The sequence below is a fragment of the Emiliania huxleyi genome (genome assembly GCF_000372725.1).
Source record: "Emiliania huxleyi CCMP1516 unplaced genomic scaffold EMIHUscaffold_326, whole genome shotgun sequence".
Taxonomy (NCBI): Eukaryota; Haptophyta; order Isochrysidales; family Noelaerhabdaceae; genus Emiliania; species Emiliania huxleyi.
In genome coordinates this window covers 26,860-41,315 of record NW_005199553.1, presented here as the reverse complement: position 1 = coordinate 41,315, position 14,456 = coordinate 26,860, and the positions used below count along the sequence as shown (strand labels likewise).

Sequence of the window (14,456 nt, the reverse complement as noted above, 5' to 3'; positions counted from 1 at the left end):
GAACAGATGTGAAACCTCGAGGATGTCTAGCCTTTCCACACCCCTCACCCACCCACGCCACGCCGTGGTTTCTTAGCTCCGGCCGGCACCCAGCTCAGCCGGGTTAAGGTAAAATAAAAAAAGCACCCGGGACCGATGCGATGCCAGTCTGCCACCCACTTGGCTCTTTGGATGACAGGAAGACGCACACACCTCCAGTGTGAGCGGCCTGCCTCCAACGGGCAGTCTGGATCACGGGGGATGACATCCTGCCTGCCGACACGTCGGGAGGAGGTGGTTGCTCCGCCAACATACCGCCCTCTCCACCACCCTCGCCCAAGGATCTACAGTCCTGTCTGAACATAGATCACCTATATGTCTTTCGTCGTGCTCAGAGCTTGCGGCCGTAGCCGCTGCCTCCGTGGTCATGGTCGTGGCCATCCCCTTCAAAGTGCTCGACCTCCTCTGGTTCATGATCGGAATGGAGGTCCTCAGAACCATGTGGATCGTCGCCCGTGTGCGCAGCGACCGCCAGCACCTGGCCATTCTGGCAGTGAAGACCGATGTTGCACGAAAAGTAGACAGCGGACGCGCCCTCGGGGAAGCTGTAGCTGTACCCGGACCCGTCTTCGCCGGCGAGCACTTGAGCATTGGTGAAGTCGCACGCATCCATCGCTGCTTTGTCAGGCATCAGCACCACGTTGTGGCAGCACTCGTCCCAGGTGAAGACCAGCTTGTCACCGGCGTGGAACCCGCCAAGAGTTCGCTTTGCCTCCTCGGCAAAGCCGGCGGTCCAAGCGACAGTCGTCTGGCCCTCGTCGATAATGTGCTCCTCGCCGGCATGGTCAGTGCTGTGGTCATGGTCGTGCCCGTCGTCGTGGTGAGCCATGCCTGTGGGCGTGGCTGCGCCGTGTGCGTCGTCATCGTCACCGCCGCTCTTCAGGCCCAACCCCAACCCGAGGCCCAACCCGAGGCCCAGAGCAGCGAGTACGCCCACGACGATGAGAGGCAACGCCCACTTGGACGACCCGCTTTTCTTCGTAGCGCCCTCCTCCAGCGTTGCGCCCCCAGGCTCGGCGCCCGAGGGCATTATGTTCGCAAGATACTACGTCGAAAGTTCCTAGTAAAGTTCGCATTCTGCCCGCCTTCAACTAAACAAGGGCGCCGCTGTACGTACTTTTAGCTTACTTGGAGAAAAGGGAGAGGGGTGTGTTCTGGTGTTACCTAGGCCCCTGATACGAGCGTCACTTTGTACCCACCCCCCCTACTTCGTGGGGACCCCCCCCGCCGGTCGGTGGTCTGCCCCCGAGGTGGACCGGACCCCCCCTCCGGTCGGCCGCTCTCTCGGCGGCGGGAGGTGTGACGACCGACCCCCCCCTCGGTCGGTGTCCTTGCCGTGAGCCCCCTGAAACGCTCTCCCTCCTTCTCGCGAACCGCCACGTGGGCGCCTGAGGGAGGGTGTAGAGGATGTAGAGTGTAGAGCGCTGTAGAGCTGTAGAGCTGTAGAGCGCTGTAGAGCTGTAGAGCTCTACATCCGCCGCGTGACGAGGCGCCTGCGTTGTAGAGCGATGTAGAGGCGCTCTACAACGTGAAATCTCTACAACAAACTCTACATCATAAGCGGCGAACGAGGCACGGTCGCTCTCCGACATGAGGCGCGTTGCACTTGCCAGTGCTGCCCTGGCCTTCTGTCTGCCCGCCCAATGGGTGGCAGGTGCCTCTGCTGCTATGGCATGCCTCACGGCTGCGACTGGCCGGCGCCTCGGCGCGTCAGCTCGGCTCGGCGTAGCGATAGTGGCCAGCGCAACTCGCCTGGACTCAACGCTCAGCCAGGAGCTCCCGCACGCGCTGGCGCGAGTCATGGCGCATGCAACGCGTCTGAATGCTCGCCTCGCCTCGCGCAAATGCGACCGTCCTCGCAGCCGACAGTCCACCGCCTGCTAAAGAAGCACAGCGACGAATGCGGCACCGGCGACACATGGCAGGCTGGTCATGACGCAGTTATAGGGTGTTGTGTGCCGTCAGAGGGACTCTCTGTGTGTCAGGGATAGTCAGGGCTGTCCATCAGAGCTTCACTAAGCTCGGAGACACCCCATTAGCGCGGCTCGACCTCTTTGAGTCACTGCCTTCCCGGCGGTTTGGCTGTAGAGCCTCTACAACAAACTCTACAACAAAATCGCGCTCTACATCGCTCTACAACGCAGGCGCCTCGTCACGCGGCGGATGTAGAGCTCTACAGCTCTACAGCGCTCCAGAGCGCTCTACATCTCTACAGCTCTACAGCGCTCTACACTCTACATCCTCTACACCCTCCCTCAGGTGGGCGCTTCGAAATCGCCGGTTTTCACTATGAAAACTAGTCACGCAGCCAAGCGCCAAGGTCCAAGGAGACTTCTTAGCCGAGGCCCGAGCGAGCCCGACCCCACACATGCATGTGGAGCATCTACGCAGTCGCAGGCCTGGTCCTGCTTGCCGTCACTTTGTACTCCAGACTTCTCCGCAGTACGCGCGCATCGTCCCTTCCGATGACTACGATGACTTGCCAGACTTGATCGACACATCGCCGCCGCCGTCACCGGGCTCATCGGCTTCCGAGTCGCCCAAGCGACAGCGAATGGCAATCGATGGACGCCGCTTCTGGAGCAACTCAGTTAATCGCGACATGCTGCGCGTTGCGCGCGGGCAGAGCTATGCCGGCAACATGATCTGCCTCGCACCCGGTCTTCGCGTCTCCAAATTTTCCCTGGACCATGATGCCACCGTGTGCGGTGTGACCCTCGAGCCAACCCGACCGACCCCCCCCTCGGTCTGCGCTCCTCCGACCGACCGGACCCCCCCTTCGGTCTGCGGTATTCCGCGGCCGCCGACCGGACCCCCCCTGCGGTCGGTCGGTCTGCGCTGGGCCTCAAACCGCGAAGTCGGCCTGTTCACTACAAGATGACGCTCGTATGAAGGCCCTACGCGCTCTCTCATTCTCTCAGTAGCTCTTACGTACATTCCGTCATTCCCGGAGGAGCACTTTTTCCACCCCAAGTTCCTCCTCCACCTGCTCCACCTCTCTCTCTCTCTCTCTCCCCACCCACCCCCAACCAAGTGCTCCGACACGGGCGCCAGTAGCCCAGTACCTGTTCCTTCTGCAAGGTGCAAGCGCATGTTGACGACAGTGCAAGGCGCTGCGACGCGAGACTCGTGCACCAGCCTGCATTAGGGCCGGTGGGGGAGGGTGGGCACTATCATAACGTTTTTCCCTACTCGCGACCGCCAGTACTCGCGACCGCCAGTACTCGCGACCGCCAGTCGCTGGTGCAACATCCTGGAGGCAATCGCTGCGGCCTTTAGCCTCTCGCACCGCGCTAAAGCGCTTAGCCGGTAGTTACGTCCATGCGAGAGACGCCCACGCTGCCACCGCCGGCCGACGGCGGCGGCGAAGCTCTCGTGGTCCACACGCGCCACGGCTTTGGCAACCGCATCAGGTCGATCGCGAGCGCCGTCTGGCTCGCGGCCGAGGTTGGCCGGCGACTCCACGTCCGCTGGGAGATCAGCGAATCGTGCGGCGCCAGCCTTGAGGACCTCTTCGAGCGCGACCTGCTGGGAGGCGTCGGCTCGCTCCGCGTCAACTCGCTGACGGCGATCGCGGCGTCGGCGTGCGCGAGCGAGCGCGGCGTGCTCTCTCGGTACGAGCCGCTGGGCAACCGGTGCTGCCTCTACGCGTCGCACCTCCGCCACCTGCCCGACGACCCGGCGCCTGTCGTCGTGCTCGCCGGCGCGTCTCTCCCGGCGACGCTGCGAGGCAAGCAGCTCTGTCGCCCGCCGCCGACATGGTCGCCCGACGCAAAGGAGGAGCGGGCAAACACGTGCGGCGGCGGCTCTGGGAGCGCGCGCGCGAGGCGCACCCGCGTGTCGAGGCGGCCGCGGCGTGCGTGCTGTAGGTACGAGATGCGGCTCGACGCGGGCAAGAGGGCAGCCTTTTACCGCGCCCTCGTCCCGTCGGCCGGAGTGAGCGCCTTCCTCGCCCCCGCCCTCGCCCGCATCGACGCCGCGCGCGCGGCGGCGGCGGCGGCCGGCGCCGGGCTGCAGCTCGTCGGCGTGCACGTGCGCCAGGGCGACGCGCTCGACGCGGCGGCTCTCGCTCCCCCCCGCGCGCAGGCGGGAGGCGGGAGGCCGCGTGAGCCGCCTCTCCCGGCCGACAGGTCAATGGCTTCTTCAACTCGGCGCCGTCGGCGCACGACGACGCGTACGTCGACAAGTTCGCGGCGGCGATGCTCGACGCCGCCGCACGCGCCGCCGCCGCCGGGAAGCAGACGGCTTTCTTCGTGGCGTCGGACCAGCGGCGCGCGCTCTCCCGCCTCCCGCCCTCCCGCCCTCCCGCTCCGAGTCCTCTCCCGCTCCGTCCTCTCCCCTCGCCCAGCTTGCCCCACCCCCCACCCGCCCTCGTGCAGCCGGGCGCGGAGGCAGCTTCGCGGCCGCGTCGGCGGCAGCCACGCCGTCATCGAGGTGCCGCAGGGGCGGCACGGCGGCGGCGACGGGGGCGGGGTTGGCGACGGGGACGGGGTTGGCGGCGACGGCTCTGCAGGCGAGGGACGCGAGGAGCGCGACTTGAGAGGCGTGCAGAGGGCGGTCGCCGAGTGGGTGCTGCTGGCGCGCGCCGACGTGATTGTGCGGAGTCGCGAGTCGAGCTTCTCGGCTGAGGCGGCGCTGGTGCACCGCACAAAGTGTGTGAATGTGGAGCCCGTTGGGTGACAAATGCGAGAATGCGATGTAATGTGATTCTTGTGATCGCCACGATTCGATTGCCATATCAGCAATCGGTGTCGAGCGCGCGGTGTGATATACTCTGAGGTATGCACAAACCAGATCCTATAGGGTGTGGATGCTGGGTTGAACAAAATCGGAGGACGCGACCCACATCGCCACAGACGGTCCCGCGCCTCGCCGCTAAGACGGGGACACACCCCGCACCGTCCGCTGTGTCCCCGTCTTTGTCCGGAGTGAGAAGTCCAACGCGCTCGTCGGTGACGGTGTCCTCCAACCTGCGCCACGCTCGGCGAACCTCGACAGCGCTTTCGGTGGCATGCAGCTCTTTGCGATAGAAGCCTGGAGAGCAGCTCCTCTGCTGCTCACACACTCTGCACAGCTGACACAGCCTACTGTGCAGCTGCCACAGCTGTGACCCTGTGACAGCGATGGGATCGCCCTCACTGGCCCTCAGTCACTTGTGCTGCGGCTTGTGTGAGCGACACTGCTCGGCGACTGCCGGCACACTGTGAGACCATGGGTGTGAGGTAAAACCACGCTACCAGCGCTTGGTCACATCAGCCCTGAGGTCATATCCTTCTCCTCTGTTGATGGTAACACTTGTCTACTCGCTGGAGCCGAGCAGGAGGGCTTGGCGCACAACCCCTGTTCAACTCACCCTCCACACCCCGTACTATGTTATATCATTAGGATATAACATACTGAGATACCAGGCTCTCTTCGCCCTGCCCCTGCGCCCTGGGCCTGGCATATCAGCTTACAGCTATGAAGAATGAAGAAACCGTCTGATACTGACTTATAGGACGAGGAGCTCTGTATTCTGCTTTTTCGACACATCCCACATAAAACTAAAAACATCCGGGCCATGGGAATATATCGGTCCAGACACTCTGGAGTCTGGTTTCTGTGGTTTTTCGAGGTGTGTAGAACGATCTCCCCGGAGGGGTCATTCCGCCGGAATGACCCTTTGATTAACTAATCGGATTCCGAATGGCAATGGGGTCGAACGGGAGTACTAAGACAGCAGCATGTTCTGGGTGGGAGGATTGGGGGGAACCCGGCGTTCTGGTTGGTTATCGCGCGATAGATGAGCCGCAGCATTGGTTCCTGGTTTCTGGTCTCTGCTCCGAAAGCGAGGTTGACGGCGCGCCGCGCTGCCACGCACTTTTGTGGCTCACGGGAGGGAGGCCTGCGATGCGGTCCGCCAGGCTGCCGCGATCCCGAGCGGAAACGCCGTGGCAGCCATGTTGGCTGCCTTGTGCATCGGACGCCGACCGGCGGGGCCGTTGCTTGTCATGCCCAAGCCCTGAAAGGCTGAGCTGTGAAAGGCAGGCGTTGTGCGAGTGTTTTGAGTACCTATCACCTATCAATAGTGTGGTTGGATCTACTCTGTTGGCTCATCACAACGTCGGCGGAGCGGCCAATGCGCGCGGCGATCTTGAGGGCACCACCAGGAGCTGGCAAGGCCTCATCGCACGCTACCACACGTGCCGATCCGTGCCGAGATTTACCCGCACCCGGCGTTGACCTCAGCTTATAACACTCATCACCAGTCGCGACCAATCGGAGCAGAAAAAACAGAAGGGCCAGAGAACGCAAAAAAAAGAGCGCAGAGCGGCCGGGCAAAAAGCGCAACGGCCAACTGACGGGCCCGGGCAAAAGAAAACAAACAGAAGAGATGTTCGTTTTGTAGATAATGGCCGACACCCTGACATCAGGTCGTGCATGCAATATGCGCCACATCGGAGACATCAATCATGAGCATGGATCCCACCACAGACTCGCACGCGTGCAGTGACCTCGTCCTCATGCAAGAGAGAGAACTGGGTGCACACACGAGACCTTCGGATTCGGAAGCTAGGGAAGCGACGGCGAAGGCGGGCACTGTCTCAGTCGTGCCCGCGGACGCGCTCGCACCGCCACGCTCGCTCTCAGTGCCGGAGGGCGAGGAGTGCGTGCCGCCTGCGCAAGCCTCTCACCACGCGAGCCGCAGCTCGTACCCGGCGGCGGCGGCGGCGGCGGCGGCGGCCGCCGCGCCCGCGAGGAGGAGCCGAAGGAGAGGGCCGGCGAGGAGGGCCCTGTCGCGGACGACCTCGGGCCGCGCCTGCAGTCAACGCGGGCCCCTTCACGCACTGGCTCCTCCTTCCTCTCACCGTGCGCGGAGGAGTGCGGCCGCCTCGAGCAGTTCCGCCTCGCACCTCTCAGTCAGCTCCGAGCCGGGCGACCCCCAGCCGCAGACAGGAGGCTCGCCCGCCGTGTCCCGCGCGTGCGTCAGCGCCCACTGCACCTCGAACCGGAAGCGGTCGACGCCGCGCCGCCGCTCGAGGCCGGCGTCCGGGTCGAGCGCCCCCTCGGGCAGCGCGCCCACGTCGCGAACGCTCCCCGCGCCGCCCGAGCCGAAGTAGTCGCCGCCCTCGTCCGCCGGCGCCTCGTCGTTCGCCTCGTCCACCTCGACCTGAGGCGGAGAGGGCGAGACGTGAGCAAGGGGCGCGCGCAGCAGCGGCAGCGCCTCCTCCGCCTCGACCCGCCGGACGAAGCGGCGCGACCCGAGCTCGCCAAGCAGCTTGTCGGTCCAGCGCGGGCAGTTCTGGTACGTCGCGAAGACGGACTGCCCAAACCCGAGGACGGCGTGCTGCAGGCCCCGCAGCGGCGGGCCGCCGCCGCCGCCGCCTCGGGCCGCCGCCTCCTTTGCGCGCAGCAGGCCGAGCAGGAAGGGGAGGTAGTTCTCCGGCGGGTCGCCCTCGCCAAAGGACGAGGTTGCGACGATGAGCACCTCGTAGCGCGAGGCGAGCTCATCCACGGGGCAGTCGAGCTCGCAACCCGCCACGACGCGCTCGACGGCGTAGCTGCCGTCGCACTCCCGCTCCCACGCGCGGACGCACTTTGTGATGGCGCGGCGCGCGTTGCCGCCCTCGGAGCCGTAGACGACGAGGACGCGCGCGGGCGAGTCGGGCATGCTTTGAGAGAGCCAACCCCGTCGGACTGCTCTCTAGGATTCGGCTGGCGAGTACTCGCACGTAAACGCACAACCTGCTATTCACAGCACAAGCCCTCGCCGGGGGCTCGAGCATGCGCAGCGAAAAGCAGACGGATCCCCCCCAAGCTTACTGGAGCTCTGATGGACGGCCCTGACTATCCCTGACACACAGAGAGTCACTCTGACGGCACACAACACCCTATAACTGCGTCAGTCATGACCAGCCTGCCATGCGTCGCCGCTGCCGCATTCGTCGCTGTGCTTCTTTAGCAGGCGGTGGACTGTCGGCTGCGAGGACGGTCGCATTTGCGCGAGGCGAGGCGAGCATTCAGACGCGTTGCATGCGCCATGACTCGCGCCAGCGCGTGCGGGAGCTCCTGGCTGAGCGTTGAGTCTAAGCGAGTTGCGCTGGCCACGATCGCTACGCCGAGCCGAGCTGACGCGCCGAGGCGCCGGCCAGTCGCAGCCGTGAGGCATGCCACAGCAGCAGAGGCACCTGCCACCCATTGGGCGGGCAGACAGAAGGCCAGGGCAGCACTGGCAAAGTGCAACGCGCCTCATGTCGGAGAGCGACCGTGCCTCGTTCGCGGCTTATGATGTAGAGTTTGTTGTAGAGATTTCACGTTGTAGAGTGCCTCTACATCGCTCTACATCGGACTCACATCGTCCCGCGGCGGATGTAGAGCTCTACAGCTCTACAGCGCTCCAGAGCGCTCTACATCTCTACATCTCTACAGCGCTCTACACTCTACATCCTCTACACCCTCCCTCAGCCGAGCTCCGGACGCCAAACACGGGCCAGAACGAGCCGAGGCCCGAGGCTGGTCGGCGATGGACCCATACGAGCGGGTTCTGAGCCGTACTGTGGGGTTAACGGCGTCGTTTGGGCGTCAGGTGCGCGCGCCCGCCGTTTGCCCGCAGAACTCCGTGGAATCGCCCCGTACCCCGACGCGTCGTATCGTGACGCGTGAGCTGGCCCGGTAGGCCGCGCGCCGTTCGTGGCCAAAGAGCTGGCAGAGAGTGCTGCCCTGTCCTCTCTGGCCTCATACAGCGCCGCCCGCCATCCTGCGTTCGCCATCAAAGAAAGCAAAAGCCGACTGAGGGGTTCGAACCCTCGACCTCCCGCTTACTGAGCGGGTGCTCTGCCAACTAAGCTAAGTCGGCTCGAACCGGCAGCCACTCGGTGGCGGCCCACGCGCTGCGCCGAGCATGCCACGATGAATCGATCATACTGTCACGGTGGGATCTGGTAACTCATATAGCTATCATTTTTTACGAAAAAGAGTAGGCGCACATTGCTCACATAAATGCTGGGGGGGGGTCCGACCCCCCTTAGAGGCTTCACCACATGCTAGGGGGGGGGTCCCGCCCCCCCCAGCACCTTCACCACATGCTGGGGGGGGTCGTGCTCGTGGCCGAGGACCCCCCCCAGAGACTCGTGGTCAGGCCCTCCGGGCCCTTGATTTTACACCTCATTTCGCAGCATTTTCGAGGGGGAAATCATCCTTTGGAGCTACATGAGCCTTGAGACTGGTCAGATTCTCCAAGATATTGGACTTTCAGCCACGATTTCACAACTTTGGGGGCAAAATCGGCTCTCTGGCGGCTATTCCTAGCCCACGAACTGCTGGGGGGTGCCCACCACATGCTAGGGGGGGGGTCCGACCCCCCCCAAGAGGCTTCACCACATGCTATGGGGGGGGTCCCGACCCCCCCAGCGCCTTCACCACATGCTAGGGGGGGGGTGGAGCGTGAGCAGAAGCACGCCCCCCTCCCTGGAAGCGATGTGCGCCTGCTCAAACAGGAAGAGCCGTCCGGCAAGAAGATCTCGATAGGGAGCGAGAACCGTTAGAGGTGCTCCGAGAGGTATCAAGACTCCGTCATGACGCGGTAAGATCACTCCAAAAATGACCGCACAGATGTCGGATCTCGTTGAGATATCTTGCAAAATCTGCTATTCCCGAGCCGCCGCAGCCGGCAGCACGCAGAGAGTCGCAGAAAGGCTACGTCCTACGAGTGCTCGACGAGTTTTGGGACCTGCGCGGTCAAACCTGGGGGGAACTGACCGCACCATGACGGACGTCCGAAACCTGCGTGAGCACCTTTGACGGTCCTCGCTCCCTATCGAGATCTTCTTGGACGGACGGCTCTTCCTGTTTTGCCGGCACAGAGCTCCGTGCAAGGCGTCCAGCGTGACGTGACGAGTATATCGCTTCGACGGATTGACCGTGCTTGTTATCAAGACCGATGTGACGCACACAGTGACACATCAGACGACACATATTCTCTCACCCGCCGGGCCGCAAAACGCTCTCGACAAGAGCGCCACACGAAGGTCGAAGCCACCCGCACGGCAAGCCGCTCGTCGGACAGGCGTGCTCGATCGATGTCGGAGAGCCAAGGACAAGCCGGGAGGGCAGCCACGCAGAGTGGCGCCACTTCCCGAGCGTCGGCTTGCGCCGGAGCGCCGCAGCCAACCGTGCAGCGAGCGAGTCGGACAGACCCCGCTAATCCGCCTCCAGGGTTGACTGGAAAGAAAGAAAACTGTTGGAGAGTGTGAACTCAAACCTACTTCCTGACCGTAGCCTGACCGTCCTTGTGTAACCGTGTCTCATGTTTGGTTTGTCCTGCCGCGCACATTGTCATTGTTGGGTTTCTCCTGCCGCGCACATTGTCATCGACTTGTATCCGACTTGGTGGTTGTGGTGATGTAGCGATGGTGTGGGTCTCTAGTGACCTATACAGCTCCTCCGTGTTCCGTCTCCTGACATGGTACCGACCGGTGAGTGCACGGAGTGAGCAGTGCGGCACTGAGGCCGACATGAGAGCTGGTGCGGCACACAAGCGAGATGTGTTGCCGCACAGCATTTCCGGCTTACGCTCGATACGTTGGCTGGCACCATGGGCACCTGCGCGAGCCGTGGTGATTGGCTGGGCACAGAGGCTCGGCGCACGGTGGCACAGCGGCCGCCAACTGCTCGGCACGGAGGCTGAGCAGAATGAGTACAACCGCAACATCAACTTGGGTGCTTGCGGATCTTCTGCGACAGAGCGCATCTCCGCCAGCACTGCGGCTGTGTGGACACGAGTATCCCCTCTTGCTTCTCCTTACCGGTCCGTTCTCCTCGCCTACGGACCACCATCGCAGCTGCTGCCTCCGCTACCAGCTCTCGGGCTGCTGCAACGGCAGTTACCGCAAAGATCTCGCACCGAATGTGGACCCTGCCTTTCGCCGCCGCTACTTCCGACGTCGCCGCTCGACACGACCGGAGCTGTACGCGATGAACACGCGACGATGGACACGCCCTCTCTGCCTTGTGTGGCGATTACCACGTCGTGGGGGAGTGTTGGGCATCTGTTCGACGTGGCAATGCCACTCTACCTCATTGCTGTCTCTTCCTCGTCTCGCCTCCTCGCGCTAGCCCGTCCCGCTATCCAACGCCTCTGGCAAGAAGTCCAATGTGCCTCTACGAGCGCCTCTGCCGTCTGGACGTCTGAGACTGAGCCTGCCATCTCCGACGTCGGCGGCCCGTGGCGCAACATCAACGTTTGGGGCATTGAAGATCGTCCTCACGTCCCTGATGCGCTCATCCGCGTCAACGCGGCGAGGCCTCCCAACGGCCCAATCGCCGCGCCGCAAGGGGGCGCCCCCGCTGCCGCTCCCGCGCCCGCCGCGCCTGCCGCGCCCGCTCAAGCCGCCGCCCCGCGACGCTCAGCCCGGATTGCAGCTCGCGGCGCGCCATGACCGAGCTCCACAACGAGCTCCTGTTCATTATCTCCCCTTTCTCTCTCTCCGCCCACTCGGCCGCGCTTTGACCCCTTCACTGGATCATCTTAGCGCGCAAGACTTGCCAACAAGCAAGACCATCCTTCGCGAAGACGCAAGGTTGGACGCTTAGCCAGCCCCGCGAGACGCCGGCGGGTAACCGGCATACCTACGCTCAGACACATTCACACTCTGCTGTTGTTGTCTGCCGCATCCTCATTCATGAAGACTGCGGAGACAATGGGGGAGTGTTGGAGAGTGTGAACTCAAACCTACTTCCTGACCGTAGCCTGACCGTCCTTGTGTAACCGTGTCTCATGTTTGGTTTGTCCTGCCGCGCACATTGTCATGCTGTTGGGTTTCTCCTGCCGCGCACATTGTCATCGACTTGTATCCGACTTGGTGGTTGTGGTGATGTAGCGATGGTGTGGGTCTCTAGTGACCTATACAGCTCCTCCGTGTTCCGTCTCCTGACAAAAACGGGAAGGGATGGGAGGTCTTTGGACGAGGTTTTACGGCTTTTTTTGAGAGCGCCTTCGTTGTTAATAGTACGGCAATAGAATTCTTTTCTTCGCGATGTCCCCGCCGCGCCGCCGCTCGCGCCTCCTCGCCTCCGCTTCCGCCGCCGCTCCCTCGCCAGACTCGCCGCCGCCCGCCCGCCTCCTCGACCTCCCCACGGAGCTCCTCGCGCGCGTCATCTCCCGCTTCGACAGCCCCGCCGACATCGCTCGCGCCGCGGCCGTCTCGCTGCTCTTCCACGCCTCTCTCGCGCTGGAGGGCATCCGCTTGTGGGCGCAAGAGCGCGGCTTCGAGCTGCCGGCGCTGCCCGAGGGCGAGAGCTGCGCCGTGCGGTGGCTGTGCTTTATGGCGCTGCTGCGCGAGGCCAACCCGCCGGCGAGGGTGGCGTCCGGCGGGTATCACAGCCTCTTCATCGACGGCGAGGGGCGGCTCTCGTCGTGCGGAAAGGCTGGGTTCTGGACGCCGGGACTGCTCGGGCACGGCGAGGGCGTGACGCAGCTCAACACGCCGACCCGCCTTCCTTCCACGCTGGGTGGCGAGCGCGCCGTGAGCGTGACGGCGGGAGCTGCGCATAGCCTCGCCCTCACCGCCGGCGGCAGTGTCTGGAGCTGGGGCCCTGGAGGCCACGGCCTGGGCCACGGCGACGAGGCGATGCTGGACCAGTGGCAGCCGAAGAAGATCGAGGCCTTTGCTGACCAGCGCGTCGTCGCTGCGTCTGCTGGAGCCAGGCACAGCCTCGCCCTCACCGCCGACGCCGCCGTCTGGAGCTGGGGCGAGGGAGCCTTTGGCATGTTGGGCCACGGCGACCAGCAGAGCCAGCTGCTGCCAAAGAAGATCGAGGCCTTTGCTGACCAGCGCGTCGTCGCCGTGTCGGCGGGAAACGGCTACAGCCTCGCCATCACCGCTGACGGCGCCCTCTGGAGCTGGGGCTTGGGAGTCTACGGCCTGCTGGGCCACGGCAGTCTGCAGACCCAGCTGCTCCCCAAGAAGGTCGAGGCCTTTGCTGACCAGCGCGTCGTCGCCGTGTCGGCTGGAGATTTGCACAGCCTCGCCCTCACCGCCGACGCCGCCGTCTGGAGCTGGGGCAGTGGAGCCTACGGCAAGCTAGGCCACGGCGACCAGCAGAACCAGCTGCTGCCGAAGAAGGTCGAGGCCTTGGCTGACCAGCGCGCCATCGCTGTGTCGGCAAGAGAGCGTCACAGCCTCGCCCTCACCGCCGACGGCAGCGTCTGGAGCTGGGGCAGTGGAGCCTTCGGCCGGCTAGGCCACGGCGACGAGGAGGGCCAGCTGCTGCCGAAGAAGGTCGAGGCCTTTGCTGACCAGTGCGTATTCGCTGTGGCGGCGGGAGGACATAGCCTCGCCCTCACCGCCGACGGAGCCGTCTTTACTTGGGGCAAGGGCGAGAGCGGCTGCCTAGGCCACGGAGAGGAGCTGTCCAACCAGCTGCTGCCCAAGAAGGTCGAGGCGTGGGCGCCGGGGCAGTGATGAGAAGCGCGAAAGTGCACGTGCCTATTCTTCACGTTGCGAACGTTTCCGAGAGTGGGGAGAGGCGAATCCGGGACGGTAGAGGTTTGAAAACGGACAGCGCAAGGGAGGGATGGGAGGTCTTTGGACGAGGTTTTACGGCTTTTTTTGAGAGCGCCTTCGTTGTTAATAGTACAGAAAGAAAGAAAGAAAGAAAACAGACACGCCAAACGAGGGATGGGACGAGGACAAGGTCCCCACCTGCACGAGCAGGATTTTGGAAGGACGATCAGGGGGACAGGTGGGGCTCTCCTGCTCCTGACAAGGGACACGACAGGCTCGCAGCGCGGTGCGCGGTGGACTCCCACATCCACTGGCGGTCTCATCTCAGTCTAGCAACCCAATGGTCCCTGGCATCCAGGGCTTTTTTTGCCCAACCCTCCACAACCGATGTCCGGGGCCAAATTACACTCTGTCGTCCTGCTCCTCGCCGCCTCCGCCTCCGCCGCCGCCGCCGCCGCCGCCACCGCCACCCCCTCCTTGTCGTCCCTCGCGCCGCTCGTCCGGCCGCCGCTCCGGCCGCCGCTCCGGCCGCCTCGCGCCGGGCTCCGCCTCCTCTCGGGTGCCTCCAAGGCTCCACACGGCGTCGCGCTCGCCGCGGCGGCGGCAGCCATTCTCTCGCAGCAGCACGCCGCCCGCGCCTCCGAGTACATGACCGCCGACGACGCGCTCGCCAGGACGCAGCAACGGCAGCGGGCGCCGCGGCCGGCCAACGCGCCCACCGCCGAGCGCGCGAGGGCGGCCGAGCTGGCGGCCGAGCTGGCGGCCGAGCAAAAGGCGGCCGCGGCCAACGAGCGGGCCATCGCGCAGGCCGCCAAGCGCGCCTCGGCCGAGCAGGCCAAGGCGTCGCGGCGTGATGCCGCAGACGCAAAAGCCGCAGACGTGCTGGCGCGCAAGGAGGCGGAGAGGGCGGCGGTGGAGAGGGCGGCGGCGGAG

The 14,456-nt window shown here is 64.4% G+C and overlaps 4 protein-coding genes across 4 annotated transcripts; 2 read left to right on the top strand and 2 right to left on the bottom strand.

Annotated features, from left to right (window-relative positions):
- Positions 1-370: 370 nt before the first annotated feature.
- On the bottom strand, positions 371-1,069 carry EMIHUDRAFT_117169 (hypothetical protein; the record flags this gene model as incomplete). Its single annotated transcript, XM_005773799.1, has 1 exon — positions 371-1,069. One exon carries the CDS (start codon positions 1,067-1,069, stop codon positions 371-373), a length of 699 nt encoding a protein of 232 aa, XP_005773856.1.
- A 2,823-nt stretch (positions 1,070-3,892) lies between these two features.
- EMIHUDRAFT_444457 (hypothetical protein) lies at positions 3,893-4,782 on the top strand. Its single transcript, XM_005773798.1, has 3 exons — positions 3,893-4,098; positions 4,170-4,309; positions 4,419-4,782. The coding sequence occupies exons 1-3, from the start codon at positions 3,916-3,918 to the stop codon at positions 4,717-4,719; spliced, it is 624 nt and encodes a 207-aa protein (XP_005773855.1). The 5' UTR covers positions 3,893-3,915; the 3' UTR covers positions 4,720-4,782.
- Positions 4,783-6,423: 1,641 nt separating this feature from the next.
- Positions 6,424-7,714, bottom strand: EMIHUDRAFT_444455 (hypothetical protein). Its single transcript, XM_005773797.1, has 4 exons — positions 7,259-7,714; positions 6,960-7,189; positions 6,868-6,925; positions 6,424-6,838 (listed from the first exon to the last, which is right to left on the bottom strand). Exons 1-4 carry the CDS (start codon positions 7,688-7,690, stop codon positions 6,710-6,712), a joined length of 849 nt encoding a protein of 282 aa, XP_005773854.1. The 5' UTR covers positions 7,691-7,714; the 3' UTR covers positions 6,424-6,709.
- Positions 7,715-10,683: 2,969 nt separating this feature from the next.
- EMIHUDRAFT_368734 (hypothetical protein) lies at positions 10,684-11,581 on the top strand. The gene has a single exon (XM_005773796.1). The coding sequence runs from the start codon at positions 11,082-11,084 to the stop codon at positions 11,454-11,456; it is 375 nt and encodes a 124-aa protein (XP_005773853.1). The 5' UTR covers positions 10,684-11,081; the 3' UTR covers positions 11,457-11,581.
- The last annotated feature ends 2,875 nt before the right edge of the window (positions 11,582-14,456 follow it).